The sequence below is a fragment of the Heterodontus francisci genome, chromosome 5 (assembly GCF_036365525.1).
Source record: "Heterodontus francisci isolate sHetFra1 chromosome 5, sHetFra1.hap1, whole genome shotgun sequence".
Taxonomy (NCBI): domain Eukaryota; kingdom Metazoa; phylum Chordata; class Chondrichthyes; order Heterodontiformes; family Heterodontidae; genus Heterodontus; species Heterodontus francisci.
Window position 1 is genome coordinate 92,028,971 of NC_090375.1, and position 15,807 is coordinate 92,044,777.

Genomic DNA, 15,807 nt, shown 5'->3' on the forward strand with positions numbered 1-15,807 from the left:
AGAATTTTTTCCAATAATTTCCCTACCACTGATGTTAGACTCACCGGCCTGTAATTACCTGGTTTATCCCTGCTACCTTTCTTGAATAATGGTACCATATTCGCTGTCCTCCAGTCCTCTGGCACCTCTCCTGTGGCCAGAGAGGATTTGAAAATTTATGTCAGTGCCCCTGCTATCTCCTCCCTTGCCTCACACAACAGCCTGGGATACATCTCATCTGGGCCTGGGGATTTATCCACTTTTAAGCCCGCTAAAACCGCTAATTTGATCGAGTATATCACAATCCTCCTCCCTGATCTCTACACTGACATCGTTTTTCTCCATTGTGAACACAGATGAAAAGTAATCATTTAAAACCCCACCTACGTCCTCCGGCTCCACACACAAATTGCCACTTTGGTCCCTATTCTTTCCCTGGTTATCCTCTTGCCCTTAATATACTTATAAAGCACCTTGGGATTTTCCATTATCTTGCCCGCCCGGTTTTTTTCATGCCCTCTCTTCGCTCTCCTAATTACTTTTTTAAGTACCCCCCTACACTTTCTATACTCCTCTAGCTCCTCTGCTGTTTTCAGCACTCTGAATCTGCCAGAAGCCTCCTTTTGTTTCCTTATCCAATCCTCTATATCCCTTGACATCCAGGGTTCCCTGGACTTGTTGGTCCTAACCTTCACCTTTACGGGAACATGTTGGCCCTGAACTCTCACTATTTCCTTTTCCTTGACAGCATCAGCTGTCCTTGTCCTTCTAGATGATAGAGATCATGGGTTTGGAAGGTGCTGTCGAAGGAGACGTGGTGAGTTGCTGCAGTACATCTTGTATATGATACATACTGCTGCCGCTGTGCATCGGTGATGGAGGGATTGAATATTGAAAGTGGTGAATGGGATGCCAATCAAGTGGGCTGCTTTGTCTTGGACAGTGTCGAGCTTCCTGAGTACTGTTTGAGCTACACTCATCCAGGCAAATGGAGAGTATTCCATCACACTCCTGACTTGTGCCTTGTAGATGGCGGACAGGCACTGGGGAGTCAGGAGGTGGATTATCGCTGCAGAATTCCCAGTCTCTGATCTGCTCTTGTAGCCATGGTATTTATGTGGCTGCTCCAGTTCAGTTCTGGTCAATGGTAACCCCCAGGATGTTGATAGTGGGGGATTCAGCGATGGTAATGCCTTTGAATGTTAGGGGGAAATGGTTAGATTCTCTCTTATTGGAGATCATCATTGCCTGGCAATTGTGTGGCACGAATGCTACTTGCCACTTATCAGCCCAATCTTGAATGTTGTCCAGGTCTTGCTGCATATGGACACGGACTGCTTCAGTATTTGAGGAGTTGTGAATCGTACTGAACATCGTACAATCATCAGCGAACATCCCCACTTCTGACGTTACGATGGAGGGAAGGCCATTGATGAAGCAGCTGAAGATGGTTGCTCCTAGGACACTAACTTGAGGAACTCCTGCAGCAATGTCTTGTGGCTGAGATAATTGGCCTCCGACAACCTCAACCATCTTCCTTTGTGCTAGGTATGACTCCAACCAGTGATTCTCATTGACTTCAGTTTGGCTAGGTCCCCTTGCTGCCACACTCGGTCAAATGCTGCCTTCATATCCAGGGCACTCTCTCTCACGTCACCTCTGGAGTTCAGTTCTTTTGTCCTTGATTGGACATGAGGTCAGGAGCCAAGTGGCCCTGGTGAAACCTGAACTGAGCATCGGTGAGCAGCTTATTGCTGTTTAGGTGGCGCTTGATAGGACTGTCGATGACCCCTTACACCACTTTGCTGATGATCGAGAGTAGACTGATGGGGCAGTAATTGGCCAGATTGGATTTGCCCTGCTTTGTGTGTACAGGACATGCCTGGGCAATTTTCCACATTGTCAGGAGAATGCCAGTGTTGTATCAGTACTGGAACAGCTTGGGTAGGGGCACGGCTAGTTCTACAGCACAAGTCTTCAGCCAGGATGCTGCCACGACCCATAGCCTTTGCCGTATCCAGTGCCTTCAGCCATTTCTTGATATCACGTGGAGTGAATTGGATTGGCTGAAGACTGGCATCTGTGATGGGGTGAGATCCTTAGGGGGAGGCCGAGAAGGATCATCCACACAGCACTTCTGGCTGAAGATGGTTACGAATGCTTCAGTCTTTTCTTTTGCATTGATGTTCTCGGCTCCCCCAGCATTGAGGATGGGGATACTTGATGAGCCTCCTCCTCTTGTTAGTTGCTTAATTGTCCACCACCATTCATGACTGGATGTGGCAGGACTGCAGAGCTTTGCCCTGATCTGGTGGCTGTGGGATTGCTTAGCTCTGTCTAGTGCATGCTGCTTCCGCTGTTTGGCATGCAAGTAGCGGCATGTGTTGTAGCTTCACGGGTTGACAGCTCATTTTTAGGTATGTCTAGTGCTGCTCCTGGCATGTCTCCTGCACTCTTCATTGAATCTGCCAGGCTTTGGGATCAGCAGGGGGCAGGGGGGAATGGGGAGGTGGTTTTGTCTAATGTTGGGAATATCCTGGCAGCAGCAGCATCTTGCCCCCTATTAGTCCCTAAATTGACCTATTTGGTGGCAGAACGTGTCAGGGCCCTGACCCAATACGCTACCATCAAATTTTACTCCTGGTTCCGCCTGCAACCCTACCTCTGCAGGACTGGGATGATTCCGCCTTCTATCAGCAGAAACTCAGCCTTCTGCAGTTTCTTTCTGAATGCTGAGAGATGAGATCCTTCCTACAATGCTTATCTCACACAGGTAGTAAAATTACATTGTATGTGCAGTGTGTCCAGGCTTAAATTTGGTGGGCTGGCCACGTAAGGAGAAATTATCCATGGTTCAATGAACACAAGCCTCACACTCAGTTCAGGTGCAAATATGCATGGTATCATCAACCCTTGTAGTAATTTAGTGCCAGGTGGAAACTGGGGTGGGGGTGGGTGGGAGGGGAACTGTTCAATACGGTGGACTCTTGGCATTGCTGGCCAGTATTACTACCAATGTAATGCTTTACAATGAGCAGTGATATATACTTCAATAGCTTGTCAAGAAATGACACATATTCACCCATTCCCCTAATCTATCTACTTTCTCCTTCAGTCTTCTACTTTCTTCCTCACAGTTTGCCAACCCCAACAATTTGGTATTATCATAAAATGTTGGTACTCTATCCATGCTCATGTTAAAATTATTTAAGTATGATTGAATTCAGAGCCACTAAGTTCATTATGGATCAAAATCTTTGTGCTCATATTAGGACTACAAAATTCAACCTTTCTAATGTATGGGTATTTTTAATATAGCATATAAAAGCAGCTTCTTAACCTCATTGGGTAGAGCTCTTTAGGTTGAAAGATGATGATGTGAGGGGAATTAAAGGGAAAAAGAAAAAAGAGGAATAAATATCTATTTTTGCTACTGATTCATTTTAATTAAAAAATATATTTTGATTCTTAATGGAGGATATAAAAGAGAATTTAAATTCTAAAAGGCAGTAGACTGAAAGACAACTAGGCTGGTGCTTATGTTCAGGCTGGAAGGTAGGAAAGGATAGCCTGGAACGAGGAGCAGGGGCTGTGACGTGAGCCTGGGGAATAATGCACTGTGAGCCTGATATTACTGCAGTGGGATTTGGTTCAATAGTCAAACTTTGCTCTTTATGTTGAGTTTTTCAAAAAAATGCTGCTTTGGTGAAGTTTCTGCATTTTGTTCAGCTAAAAGATGAAATGGTACAATACACACTTATAGCAATATATCTGGCAGTGTTTTACAAATTGATAAAAGAACAACTGTTTTCAGATCAATATCAAAACCAAAAGCATAGTTAATTTAATACTTCTAAAATGGTATTTTCCCAGACAGTTTGTTAGCCTGTAAAGTGCCATCAGGAACAAATTTACGAGGTCTGAGTGATTCGTGGTCAACCTGTAGATAATGCTTCACACAGCTGGGGAAGTGAGGAACAGTGATATAACCTAGGGCGGCACAGTGGCACAGTGGCTAGCACCGCAGTCGCACAGCTCCAGCGACCTGGGTTCGATTCTGGGTACTGCCTGTGTGGAGTTTGCAAGTTCTCCCTGTGACTGTGTGGGTTTTCGCCGGGTGCTCCGGTTTCCTCCTACAGCCAAAGACTTGCAGGTTGATAGGTAAATTGCCCCTAGTATACGTAGGTTGTGAGGGGGTAATGGGATTAATGTAGGATTAGTATAAATGGGTGGTTGATGTTCGGCATAGACTTGGTGGGCCGAAGGGCCTGTTTCAGTGCTGTATCTCTAAATAAATAAACCTGAAGGTAACTTGTTTATACTGTCTATGCATAAAGGGTTTAGAAAGTTGTTGTCCTTAGCTCTGATACATCAGTGGGTAATTGTGCTTTGTAGTGTAGTACTCAGTCCTACAGACAAGGAAATTCAACCACTGCTCTGTGCTGAGTCAATTGATTTAATTCAAGATAGCAGAATATATAATAAATAGCTCAGCATCATGTAAGGAGTGCAAAATTGTTCAGCATTCCTGTTCCTCTGGTGCCAGCCTTGGCTGAGTGATAGCACTTTCTACTAAGTCAGAAAGTTGTGGGTTTAAGCTCCAGATACTTGAGCACAAAATCTACACTGACATTTCAGTGCAATACTGAGGACTGAAGGAGTGCTTCACTACTAGAGCTGCCATATTTTGAATGAGACTTTAAAGCCTTCTCAGGTGAATGCAACAGATTCCATGGCAGAGGAGATTTCCTGGTGTCCTGGCCAATATCTAGCCCTGAACCAACATCGTTAAAACAGATTATCTTGTCATTAATCTTATTGCTGTTAGTGGTATCTTGCTGTGCACAAATTGCTACTGCGTTTCCCCACAAAGCAACAGTGACTACAGTTAAAATGTGAAGCACTTTGGGACATCCTGAGTTCGTGAAAGGTGCTTAATCAATCCAATTTTATTCTTAGTCTTTGACTGTGCTAGAAATGTGTGTGTGGGTAGATGAACACTGGGTGACGATAAGATCGGAATAAACTCCAAAGGCCCTTGTAGTCAAACAGCATATTGACATCTACTGTAGAGGCTTGTATATGAACAGTGGTTGCTTAAAAGAGGCACTGAGGCCTGCTTTTGCCCTTGGAGCTGTACTCTAGTGTGAGTCAATATTGCCAGTATAAAGGGGAAATACTGTTCTTTTCAATTAATCACTAAACACAGAGTAGCAATTTTCGAAACAGTACTGCAATATTCCAGAATAGGTCACTACTTGAGAGAATAATGCAAATCATAATAGTGAAGTAATAGTTTAGATTTAGTTTTCATCCCTGCCCTTTCCCTGGGCTTTTATGTGCATCATTCATAGAATCATAGAATGGTTACAGCACAGAAGCAGGCCATTTGGCCTGTCCTGTCTGTGCCAGCTCTCTGCAAGAGCAACTCACCTAGTCCCACTCCCTTGCCTTTTCCCAATAGCCTTGCAATATTTTTCTCTTCAGATAATTATTCAATTTCCTTTTGAAAGCCTTGATTGAATCTGTCTCTATCACACTCTCAGGCAGTGCATTCCAGATCCTACCATTCATTATTTTAAAAAGTTTTTCTTCATGTTGCCTTTGCCTCTTTTGCCAATCACCTTGAAACAGTGTCCTCTGGTTCTCGACTGTTATGCCAATGGGAATAATTTCTCCCTATCTACTCTGTTTAGATGCCTCATCATTTTGAACATCTCTATGAAATATCCTCTCAACCTTCTCTTCTCCAAGGAGAACAGGCCCAGCTTCTCCAATCTATCCATGTAATTGAAGTTCCTCATCCCTAGAACCATTCTCGTGAATCTTTTCTGCACCCTTTTTAATGCGTTAATATCCTTCCTAAAGTGTGGTGCCCTGAACTTGACATAATAATCCAGCTGAGGCCGAACGAGTGTCTTATACAGGTTTATCATAACTTCCTTGCTTTTGTACTCTATGCCCCTATTTATAAAGCCCAAGATCCCGTATGCTTTATTAACTGCTTTCTCAACCTGTCCTGCAACCTTCAATGATTTGTGCACTTATACTCCCAGGTCCCTCTGCTCCTGCACCCCCTTTAGAATTGTACCCTTTAATTTATATTGCCTCCCCTTGTTCTTCCTAACAAAATTAATCACACCACACTTTTCTGTATTAAATTTCATCTGCTACTTGTCCACCCATTCCTTCAGCTTGTCTATGTCCTCTTGGAGATTTATCACTATCATCATCTTCTTCTTTTCTTTTGGGCCTCCTTATCTCGAGAGATAATGGATACGCGCCTGGAGGTGGTCAGTGGTTTGTGAAGCAGCGCCTGGAGTGACTATCATCATCACAGTTCACAATACTGCCAAGTTTTGTGTCATCTGCAAATTTTGAAATTGTGCCCTATACACCCAAGTCTCGGTCATTTATATAGATGAAGAAAAGCAGGGTTCTTAACACTGACCCCTGGGGAACCCAACTGTATACCTCCACACAATTGTTCACAACTACTCTGTTTCCTGTCACCCAGCCCATTTTGTATCCATGCTACTACTGTCCTTTTTATTTAATGGGCTCTAATTTTGCTGTCAAACCTGTCCACATAGGCCACATCAACCAATTAGCCTCATGAACCTTCCTGTTGAGAGGGTGACGTTGATCTTGCACAAATCTGCCTATGTCACTCTATGCCCAGTAGTAAGTGTGCAAAAGCGAGCTCGGGCCAGTTATCTGACTTCCCTTCACTGCCTATGGGAGAGTATGTGAAGGTCTGCTTGTAACACTACCTAAGAACCCAGAAAAGAATAGTAATATAACAATGATAGAAATTGGAAACACCCATCTCTGTTCTATTATTACTTGTATCAGTATACGAGTAAACCATATTAGCGAATAAATATTCAAAATCAATTAGAAATTACAGCTCATTAGTACCACTATAAGTACTGGAGGTAGCATGCTATTCACAGAAAGCAGTAAAACACATACTAAAACAAACATTGTTAATCAGACAATAACCAGTACCAGTACACTTAACAACAAACCACAAAGTCATCATTTAGTTTCTATACACAAGAACACATGTGACTCATTAACAGTGTTCAATATTGTGAAATGCCCCAACTAGAACTAGGTTTTAATTATAATAAATAAAAGCAAAATACTGCAGATGCTGGAAATCTGAAATAAAAACAAAAAATGCTGGAAATACTCAGCAGGTCCGGCAGCATCTGTGGAGAGAGAAGCAGAGTTAACGTTTCAAGTCAGTGACCCTTCATCAGAACTGGCAAAGGTTAGAAATGTAATAGGTTTTAAACAAATAAAGCCAGATTGGGGCTAAAGGTAACAAAAGGGAAAGTGTTGATAGGACAGAGGGCCACAGAGAATAACTGACAAGAAGATCATGGAGCAAAGGCAAAGGGTGTGTTAATGGTGTGGTGAAAGACAAAGGGTTCGTGCAGATAGGGTGTTAAACGACAGAATAACGAACAGCCCTGGCCAAAAGCACAAACATGAAAAAAAAACAGTGGACAGGCACATGGTAAAAAAATGAATGATGAAACAAACTAAAATAAAAAAAAACTAAACGTAAAAAAGGCAGACCAGTCATGCTCTAAAATTATTGAACTCAATGTTCAGTCCGGTAGGCTGTATTGGGCCTAATCAGTAAATGAGATGCTGTTCCTTGAGCTTGCGTTGATGTTCACTGGAACACTGCAGCAAGCCCAGGACAGAGATGCGGGGGGAGGGGTGTGTTGAAATGGCAAGCGACAAGAAGCTCGGGGTCATGTTTTCAGACTGAGCGAAGGTGTTCCACAAAGCGGTCACCCAATCTGTGTTTGGTCTCCCAAGTGTAGAGGAGACTGCATTGTGAGCAGCAAATACTCAATTGTATACTAAACTGAAAGAAGTACAAGTAAATTGCTGCTTCACCTGAAAGGAATGTTTGGGGCCTTGGATTGTGAGGAGAGAGGAGGTAAAAGGGCAGGTATTATACTTCCTGTGATTGCAGGGGAAGGTGCCATGGGAAGGGGACGAGGTGTCGGGGGTAATGGAGGAGTGGACCAAGGTGTCGCGGAGGGAACGATCCCTTCGGAATGGAGGAGGGGAGGGGAAGATGTGTTTGGTAGTGGCATTACGCTGGATATGGCGGAAATGGCAGAGGATGATCTTTGGATGTGAAGGCTGGCAGGGTGGAAAGTGAGGACAAGGGGAACCCTGTCGCAGTTCTGGGAGAGAGGGTAAGGGGTGAGGGTAGAGGTGTGAGAAATAGGCCAGACACGGTTGAGGGCCCTGTCAACCACAGTGGGGGGGAATCTTCAGTTGAGGAAAAAGGAAGACATATCGGAAGCCCTGCTGTGGAAGGTTGCACCATCAAAGCAGATGCGTCAGAGACAGAAAAACTGGGAGAATGGAATGGAGTTCTTACAGGAAGTAGAGAGTGAAGAAGTGTAGTCGAGATAGGTGTGGGAGTCGGTGGGCTTATAATGAATATTAATAGAAAGCCTATCCCCAGAGATAGAGACAGAGAAGTCGAGGAAGGGAAGGGAAATGTTGGAGGTAGACAATTTAAAGTTGAGAGAAGGGTGGAAATTAGAAGCAAAGTTGATAACGTTTGGGGTGGGAGCAGGAAAGGGCACCGATACAGTCATCAATGTACTGGAATAAGAGTTGGGGGAGGGGGCCTGAGTAGGACTGGAACAAGGAATGTTCGACATATCCCACAAAAAGACAGGCATAACTAGGGCCCATGCGGGTACCCATAGCAACACCTTTTACTTGAAGGAAGTGGGTGGAGTTGAAGGAGAAGTTGTTCAATGTGAGAACAAGTTCAGCCAGGCGGAGGAGGATGGTGGTGGATGGGGACTGGTTGGTCCTCTGTTCAAGGAAGAAGCTGGGAGCCCTCAAACCATCCTGGTGGGGGATGGAGGTGTAGAGAGATTGGACGTCCATAGTGAAGAGGAGGCGGTTAGGGCCAGGAAACTGAAATTGTCAAAATGACATAGGGTGTCAGAAGGGTCACGGATGTAGGTGGGAAGAGACTGGACCAGGGGAGAAAAGATAGAGTCTAGATAGGAATAAATAAGTTCAGTGGGGCAGGAACAGGCTGAAACAATGGGTCGGCCAGGACAGTCCTGTTTGTGGATTTTGGGAAGGAGGTAGAAGCAGGCTGTCCGGGGGTTGTGGGACTATGAGGTTGGAAGCTGTCGAGGGAAGATCTCTGGAGCAGATGAGGTCAGTGACTGTCCTGTGGACAGTAGCTTGATGTTCGGTGGTGGGGTCATGGTCCAGGGGGAGGTGGGTAGAAGTGTCTGAGAATTAGCACTCAACCTCTGCAAGGTAGAGGTTGATACACCAGACAACAACAGCACCACCCTTGTCTGCAGGTTTGATCATAATGTCGGGGTTAGACCCAAGAGAATGGAGTGCAGCAAGTTCAGAGGGAGACAGGTTACAGTGAGTGAGGGGAGCAGAGAAATTGAGATGGCCGATGTCTCGCTGACAGTTTTCAATGAAAAGATCAAAAGCGGGTAAGAGGCCAGAGGGAGGGATCCAAGTGGTGGGAGAAAGCTGGAGGTGGGTGAATGGGTCTGCTCGTTAAGGGGGAGGACTCCTGGTCAAAAAAGTGAGCCCGGAAGCGAAGGCGATGGAAGAAGAGCTCAATGTCATGCTGAGCGCAAAATTCATTCAGATGGGGGCTTAAGGGGATAAAACTGAGTCAATTGGTGAGTACAGAACGTTCAGCGTCAGAGAGAGGAAGGTCAGAGGGTATAATGAATACACAGCAATGGTTTTAATTATGTTGGGTGCTAACATTATGGGCAGAATCTTCTTAAAACCCAGTGTGATGGGCTGGGAAGCAGGTTGAGTGGCAAAATGGCAGGGAATGCCTTGGTACAGAGGATCTACGCATTCACACACTTGGTAATTTTGCCGGAGATAGCCAGGCTGGCGGGTGGAATCCGCACTTCTTGGAGGTGGGCTATTTTAGGCGGGAATTGAAATCTTACCGAAGTGCACGTGAAGGCCAGTGTTTCAGAACCTTACCAACTATAAGGAGGTAGGAGCTCAGCGACAGGTCAGTGTTGGCTGGAGCGGCAACATTCCAGTGTACGGAGGGTGAGAGTGATTGCAGTACAGGAGGGACAAGCTGGAGGCTGGACATAGTTGGTGAGTTCATCGGGGACGCACAGATTGAGTGTTCTCTCCCTTGTGCAGTGTGTATGTGCAGAGTGAGGGGGTGGTGAGAGGGTGGTGAGAGGCCTTGAGAAGTGAGTCCAGCAGGTGACCATGGATCTCGTGCACCAGTTTTGACAGCTCCTGTGAAGAGGAGCATGAGAAAGAGAGAGAGATGCAGCCAGCGGGAGCAGGGTTGCAACACCCAGAGGGGCAGGAGGATCATGAGGGTGGGCACCTCCAGGAAGGCATCACTAAACCTGGGTGCCACCCATTTTTGAAATGCTGTTGCCTTATGAGTGCAAAACTTGTCAGGCCTCCCATTCAATGTCTGCTGTATTTGCTGCCTTCCCACTGAGTGCTGCCTTCACTTTAAATATAGCTCTTGTTTGTTCGCTGATGGTACATTCCCTCCCCCACCCCCCGCCTTCACGGCTTCACTGGCCAGCTCCCACGCCTGCCAGCTGTTAATTGGATGGTCCCAAGAGAATCGCGCTTCCTCGTCCACTGCCTGTCTCTGCAACCATGCCACCTGCTTTGCATCCCATTGTTGGGACTCCCTCTGTGGCAGCAGAATTCACTTGAGAATCCGGGGCCAAGAAGGGTGTTAATCCCTATAAACAGTTCAACCAAAACTAATTGAAGGTGGATCCATTGGATATATCATCCAAATGGGTGTTTTCCTTCCAGAAATCCCCATGTGGCAGAACCCCAAGCATCAAAGATTTCCTGCTAGCTAAACTAGAAACTGAACAGATTGGCATTGCTTTCTCAGGGAGGAGAACTTTTGAATGTTTGTTTTTCACAGTGTGTCTAAGGAGATAGTAGATTAGATTACTTTGTACTACTTCTCTGCAGAGTATTGGTCCCCTTTGCCCTTCATAGCCAAATATTGCAAAATAATGGGTTTTCAGTACCTTACATATTAAATGCATCCTTCCGACATCACTATTTGAGCATGTCTGTGAAAACATTATTACCTTTTGCTCAGATGAGGGTCATATGTAAAATTCTATAATTCTATTGAAAGATATTCAATTTAATTTGTGCTGCATTGTAATTTTGCGACTCAAGATGATGCTGCTTGAGATATTTGAAGTTTTTGCATGCCCACCTCGATGTTTGCAGCGATGTCCTGCTGGTTAAATCAGAAACCGAACAGATGGGCAATGTGAGGGGACATGCCAGTGGCACCACAGGCCAGTCAACACAACTGTCTATTGTTTTGCCGTTACAGCAACTGCTAGTGGAGTTTTGAAGTATTTTTTCCATTTGTTACTTACTGCTCAATTTCACAATTTATATTCTTTTTGTAATTTTACAACCCACTTAATCAAAATGCTGGATAAAACTGTTCTCAAATCATTTGCATTATATCAGAGACATTTACACTGATTGTTTTAAAATTAGCGAGAGCAAGTGCTTTCTATACCATGTGACTGATTACATCATTATCTTTCCTGTAATGAGACATCCACAATTATTAAAATGAACATGGGATGAAATGCAATGTTCAATGAACAAAAACACAAAGAAATTCTGTCCAATTCATAAATATAGGGCTACACTGAAATATGTTGCTACAAAAATGCAACAAAGTATGAGAAGTAATGGGCTGGATTTTTCTATGGGCCTTGGGACCCCCAACATTGAGACCAAATGGGGGTCCCAAGCCTGCACTTACTGGCAGGGCACCTGATGGTGCAATTTTCCAACAGGTGGCTTCCTAATTGGCTACCTCCGTGCTTGCCATCCTATTTAGGATGGTGGGCGGGCTCTCAATGATGCTGGCCCAATCAGGGGGCTGGCAGCTCTGGAGCCTCAGCAGCCACACCGTGAGAGATGGAGAGATGTGCGCTGCTGAGGCAGGTTGGGGACCACCAGGGCACCTTAACATGGAACTGCCCTCTGAGATGTTTACTTAAAGTTAAAATTATTAGAGGTAAAGCTCTTAGGCCTCCTCAAAGCGAGGGGAAACCCCTCCGGGTGCATCATTTGGGGGCCTTTCCTGCCAATGGCCCCCTTTCTGGGGCATGGAGCCTCCAGCTCCGATGACCCCACGGCCTACCACAGGGAGATCACCTACATGAAGATGGTGGCCTCTGCCCATGGTGGGGGCTGCTCCGCTGGCAGCAAAATGCTGGCACACCCACAAAATCGGACCTAATTGGGTCTGTAAACAGCCTAACTTGCTGCCCAACTCCGTGGAGCGCGCAGCCGATCTGTGTCTGCACCTGCCCTTGGGAAACCTACCCACCAGCGGGAATGTGTCGGGGTGCAGTCCCAACGTGGCTCCCCCTTATTTTCTCAGCCCTCTCCGCCTCCAAGCCCGCCATCACGGGGTATTGGGAAAATACAGTCCAATAATTCATAAATAGTATAACAATGATTAGTATAATTGTAAAATTTTGCATTACAACATAAATTTACATTTATATACTGCATTTAACATAGTAAAATGCTTCAAGAATGCTCACTGGAGCAATTATCAAAATAAGTTTAAACAATTAGGAAGGCAAAGAGGAATTATGAAATTAATTTATCAAGGAACATAAAGCAAAAAGTGAAATATTTTACAGTCACATCAATAGAAACGGAAGGCTGTATGGGAATAGGACCATTAAGGGATAGACAAGATAATACCACAGGTAACAATAGAGAAATGGCAGAAATATTAAATAATTATTTTGCTTCAGTGTTCACCAGGAAGATAGAACAGGTAGACATGACATGAATGATGAGATAAGCAATGAGATAAGTTCATTTAAATAAAAAAAAGGGATGTATTGAATAAACTAATCAAACTCAAAGAGAATAAAACTCCTCGTCCAGATGGATTGTATCCACGCATTTTAAAAGAATCTAGAAAAGAGATAGCAGAGATATTACTACACATATTTAATAATTTGTTAGAAAAAGGTGTAGTAGCAGAAGACTGGTGGATAGCTCATGTAATTCCTATATTTAAGAAGGGGGACAGGACATGCCCAGGGAATTACAGACCAGTCAGCTTAACATTGGTGCTAGGAAAATTAATGGAATCCCTACTAAAAGGGAGAATAGAAGAGCATCTAGAAATGAAAAATATAATAATGAACAGTCAGCATGGATTTCAAAAAGGAAAATCTTACTTGACCAATCTTTATTGAATTTTTTGAGGAGGTAACAGATAGAGTAGACAATGGTAATGTAGTAGATGGAATTAATCTAGATTTTTAAAAGGCCTTTAATAAGGTGCCCCATAATAGACTAATGAATAAGGTCATAGAATGTGGAGTCAGGGGACAAGTGGCAGAATGGATGGCAAGCTGGCTTCAAGACAGAAAGCAGAAAATGGGAATTGTTCAGAGTGGCAGAAGGTGAGAAGTGGTGTTCACGAGCATCAGTGCTGGGACCACTGCTGTTCACAATTTACATTAACAATTTGGACTTTGGAATCAAAAACACTTCAGGATTTTTTAGTCCATTAAAATAAACAGGATGCAAATAAGGATAAATTAGTTTTACAAGTTAACAATGTATCCTAAAGTCTAAGCCATTTAAATAGTAAAATCCATATATTAGGTTTAAATAGTGATAAAACAGAGATCTTCTGAAAGTAAACAAGAAATTATTAAAACAAAAACATTTACTATATATGCTTAAATAAAATAAGAATTTCTAAATATAGCTATATAACTTAAAAGGGCAGGAACAGATATACTGGGCTGAATTTTATTAGCTCGCCGCCATTCTTGGCTCATGAATATGGAGGGGGCGGATCGCCCACCCCTGATGATGTAAAGGGGATAGGCGCTTCGTTCCCGGCAACAGCGTCTGGTGCCACCGCACACACACCAGTGCCATTTTGAAAGGGCTTCAAGCCCTTAAGAATATTTTTACTTTTTAAAGCGAAATGGATGTGACATGGAAATTTATAAATTTAATAGAAGATCGCAGGCCCCCCTCCCACCCCCAATGACCATACACTTCATTTATTGTCATTTCCCCTCTAAAAAAATGTTGTCCCCATCCCGAACTATCCCCCCCGAACTTCATTACCTTTGCCCTTCAACCACTTCTCACCATCCCCTCTGCCAATAGAAGCAGTTTTCCCTGCTCCCCTCCTGCCCTGTGAAAATTTCACGCCTTCTCCCTCCCCACCTGTGTTACCCCTCGGATCTCAGAACAGAGATCCGAAGACGCGGGACTTCCGGCCACTGGTCGGAATATCGGTCTAGGTGCTTATGCAGTCGTTACAATTCATTTAAATATTTAAATTAAGGCTCCGCTGCCAAGCGGCGGGGAAGCCGCCCCGAGGCCTCGCCGCCGCTGGTAGAATGGGGCAGGGCCTTCCCAGCACCGAGGCCCGTAGAGGGCCTCTCCCGAAAGTATTTTCCGGGCACCCCCGCCACGACCCCTGATGTCCACAATACTAGTATCTTACTTGCAGCTTTTTCCCTATGTATGAAATTTCAATGACGTGTGAATTTTAATAGTTTATACCCAATTCCAATTATTTTCTTTTCAGTCTTAATCCCATTATCCCTCCATAACTCCTTTAAAACATACCTGCACAGCTATTATTTTCTGAGCATTATCTCGAGAGAGAGCCTGGGACACTGCCAGCCCTGCTTGGCTGTAAAGGCCCCGTTGTTTGGAGTAGTCCACTAGTGCCTTATGCATCCTGGTTTGCAGTGCAGAGAGCTGATGGGATTTAAAAAAAGAGTAGGAGGGTAAATTAATGGCAGTGTTCAAAAAGAATGATGGAGAGAATACAGAAAGCAGTCAATAGCCCATTCTGTACTGTATAGGCCTGACAGGAATTTCACAGTCTCTTGATTTTTCAGCCCACTCATGTGCATTCATCAGAATCTAGTCACATCTGGCTGCTAGGATGGGGGGTTAATTTTCTCTAAATGCTTCAGTAGTTTTGTTCTAGCTGAGGCAAACCAGTGACTGCAAAGCTGATGAGTAAAACATTTCTGTTTCACTCAGTTCCATAAAGATAGTTTGAAGATTTATTTTACCCTTTTATTTAAAAGCTAGAAGCCTTTGATGCTATTCAAGCTGCATAAATTGGCCCCACCTAGACTTAAAGATGTAAAATTAAAACACTTTGATAGACATGTTAGTTGTTTTTATTCCTGTAAAGCTTATCATGGACTAGCAGCATGTGCTTTCGAGCATGACAAAACTAAAGAGCATTAAGCAGCATCAGCTGCTCTAGGAGAACAATAACAGAAAAGAAATTTCCAGAAAAACACAACATCCATCTACCTTACTATGATACTAAGAAAAACCAAAATGCAATTGTTCGTTTTCAGTCCCACTGAGAGTGATACCTCATAATAACCATTTATATCCAAAATTAGTGGGAGTTATGAGGATATATGGCAAAATATAAAACATATGTAACTTATTGGATACATAATTAGGGCTATTATCATATTATGGGTTTGGAATAATTATTCAAAACAAGTGAACCACAAATAGTGGTTTTTAAAACAAATACCCATACAAACCTCAGCAAGTTTTAAAATTAGATAAATTAATTAAATTAAAAGTATGAATTGTGTAAGAATATTTCTTTCCATTGATTGATTTATGTTGTCCCATTATTTTCTATCAGATTATAGCAAGGCATACAAAGCATTCAGCAGCAAAAACTGAGAAAAATGAGTA

The 15,807-nt window shown here is 43.7% G+C and overlaps 1 protein-coding gene across 13 annotated transcripts in view; it reads right to left on the bottom strand.

Annotated features, from left to right (window-relative positions):
• LOC137369959 (coiled-coil domain-containing protein 178) overlaps positions 1–15,807 on the bottom strand; it is a 546,010-nt gene that overhangs the window by 60,124 nt on the left and 470,079 nt on the right. For 10 of the 13 annotated variants that reach the window (XM_068031766.1, XM_068031775.1, XM_068031765.1 and 7 more), the window contains one exon: positions 14,695–14,829. The exons of 2 other annotated variants lie outside the window; for them this stretch is intronic. In XM_068031766.1, the coding sequence (XP_067887867.1) occupies positions 14,695–14,829 (135 nt within the window). Of the gene's footprint in view, positions 1–12,693; positions 13,006–14,694; positions 14,830–15,807 lie in introns of those variants that run through there. One more of the 13 variants, XM_068031769.1, reaches the window with a different exon arrangement.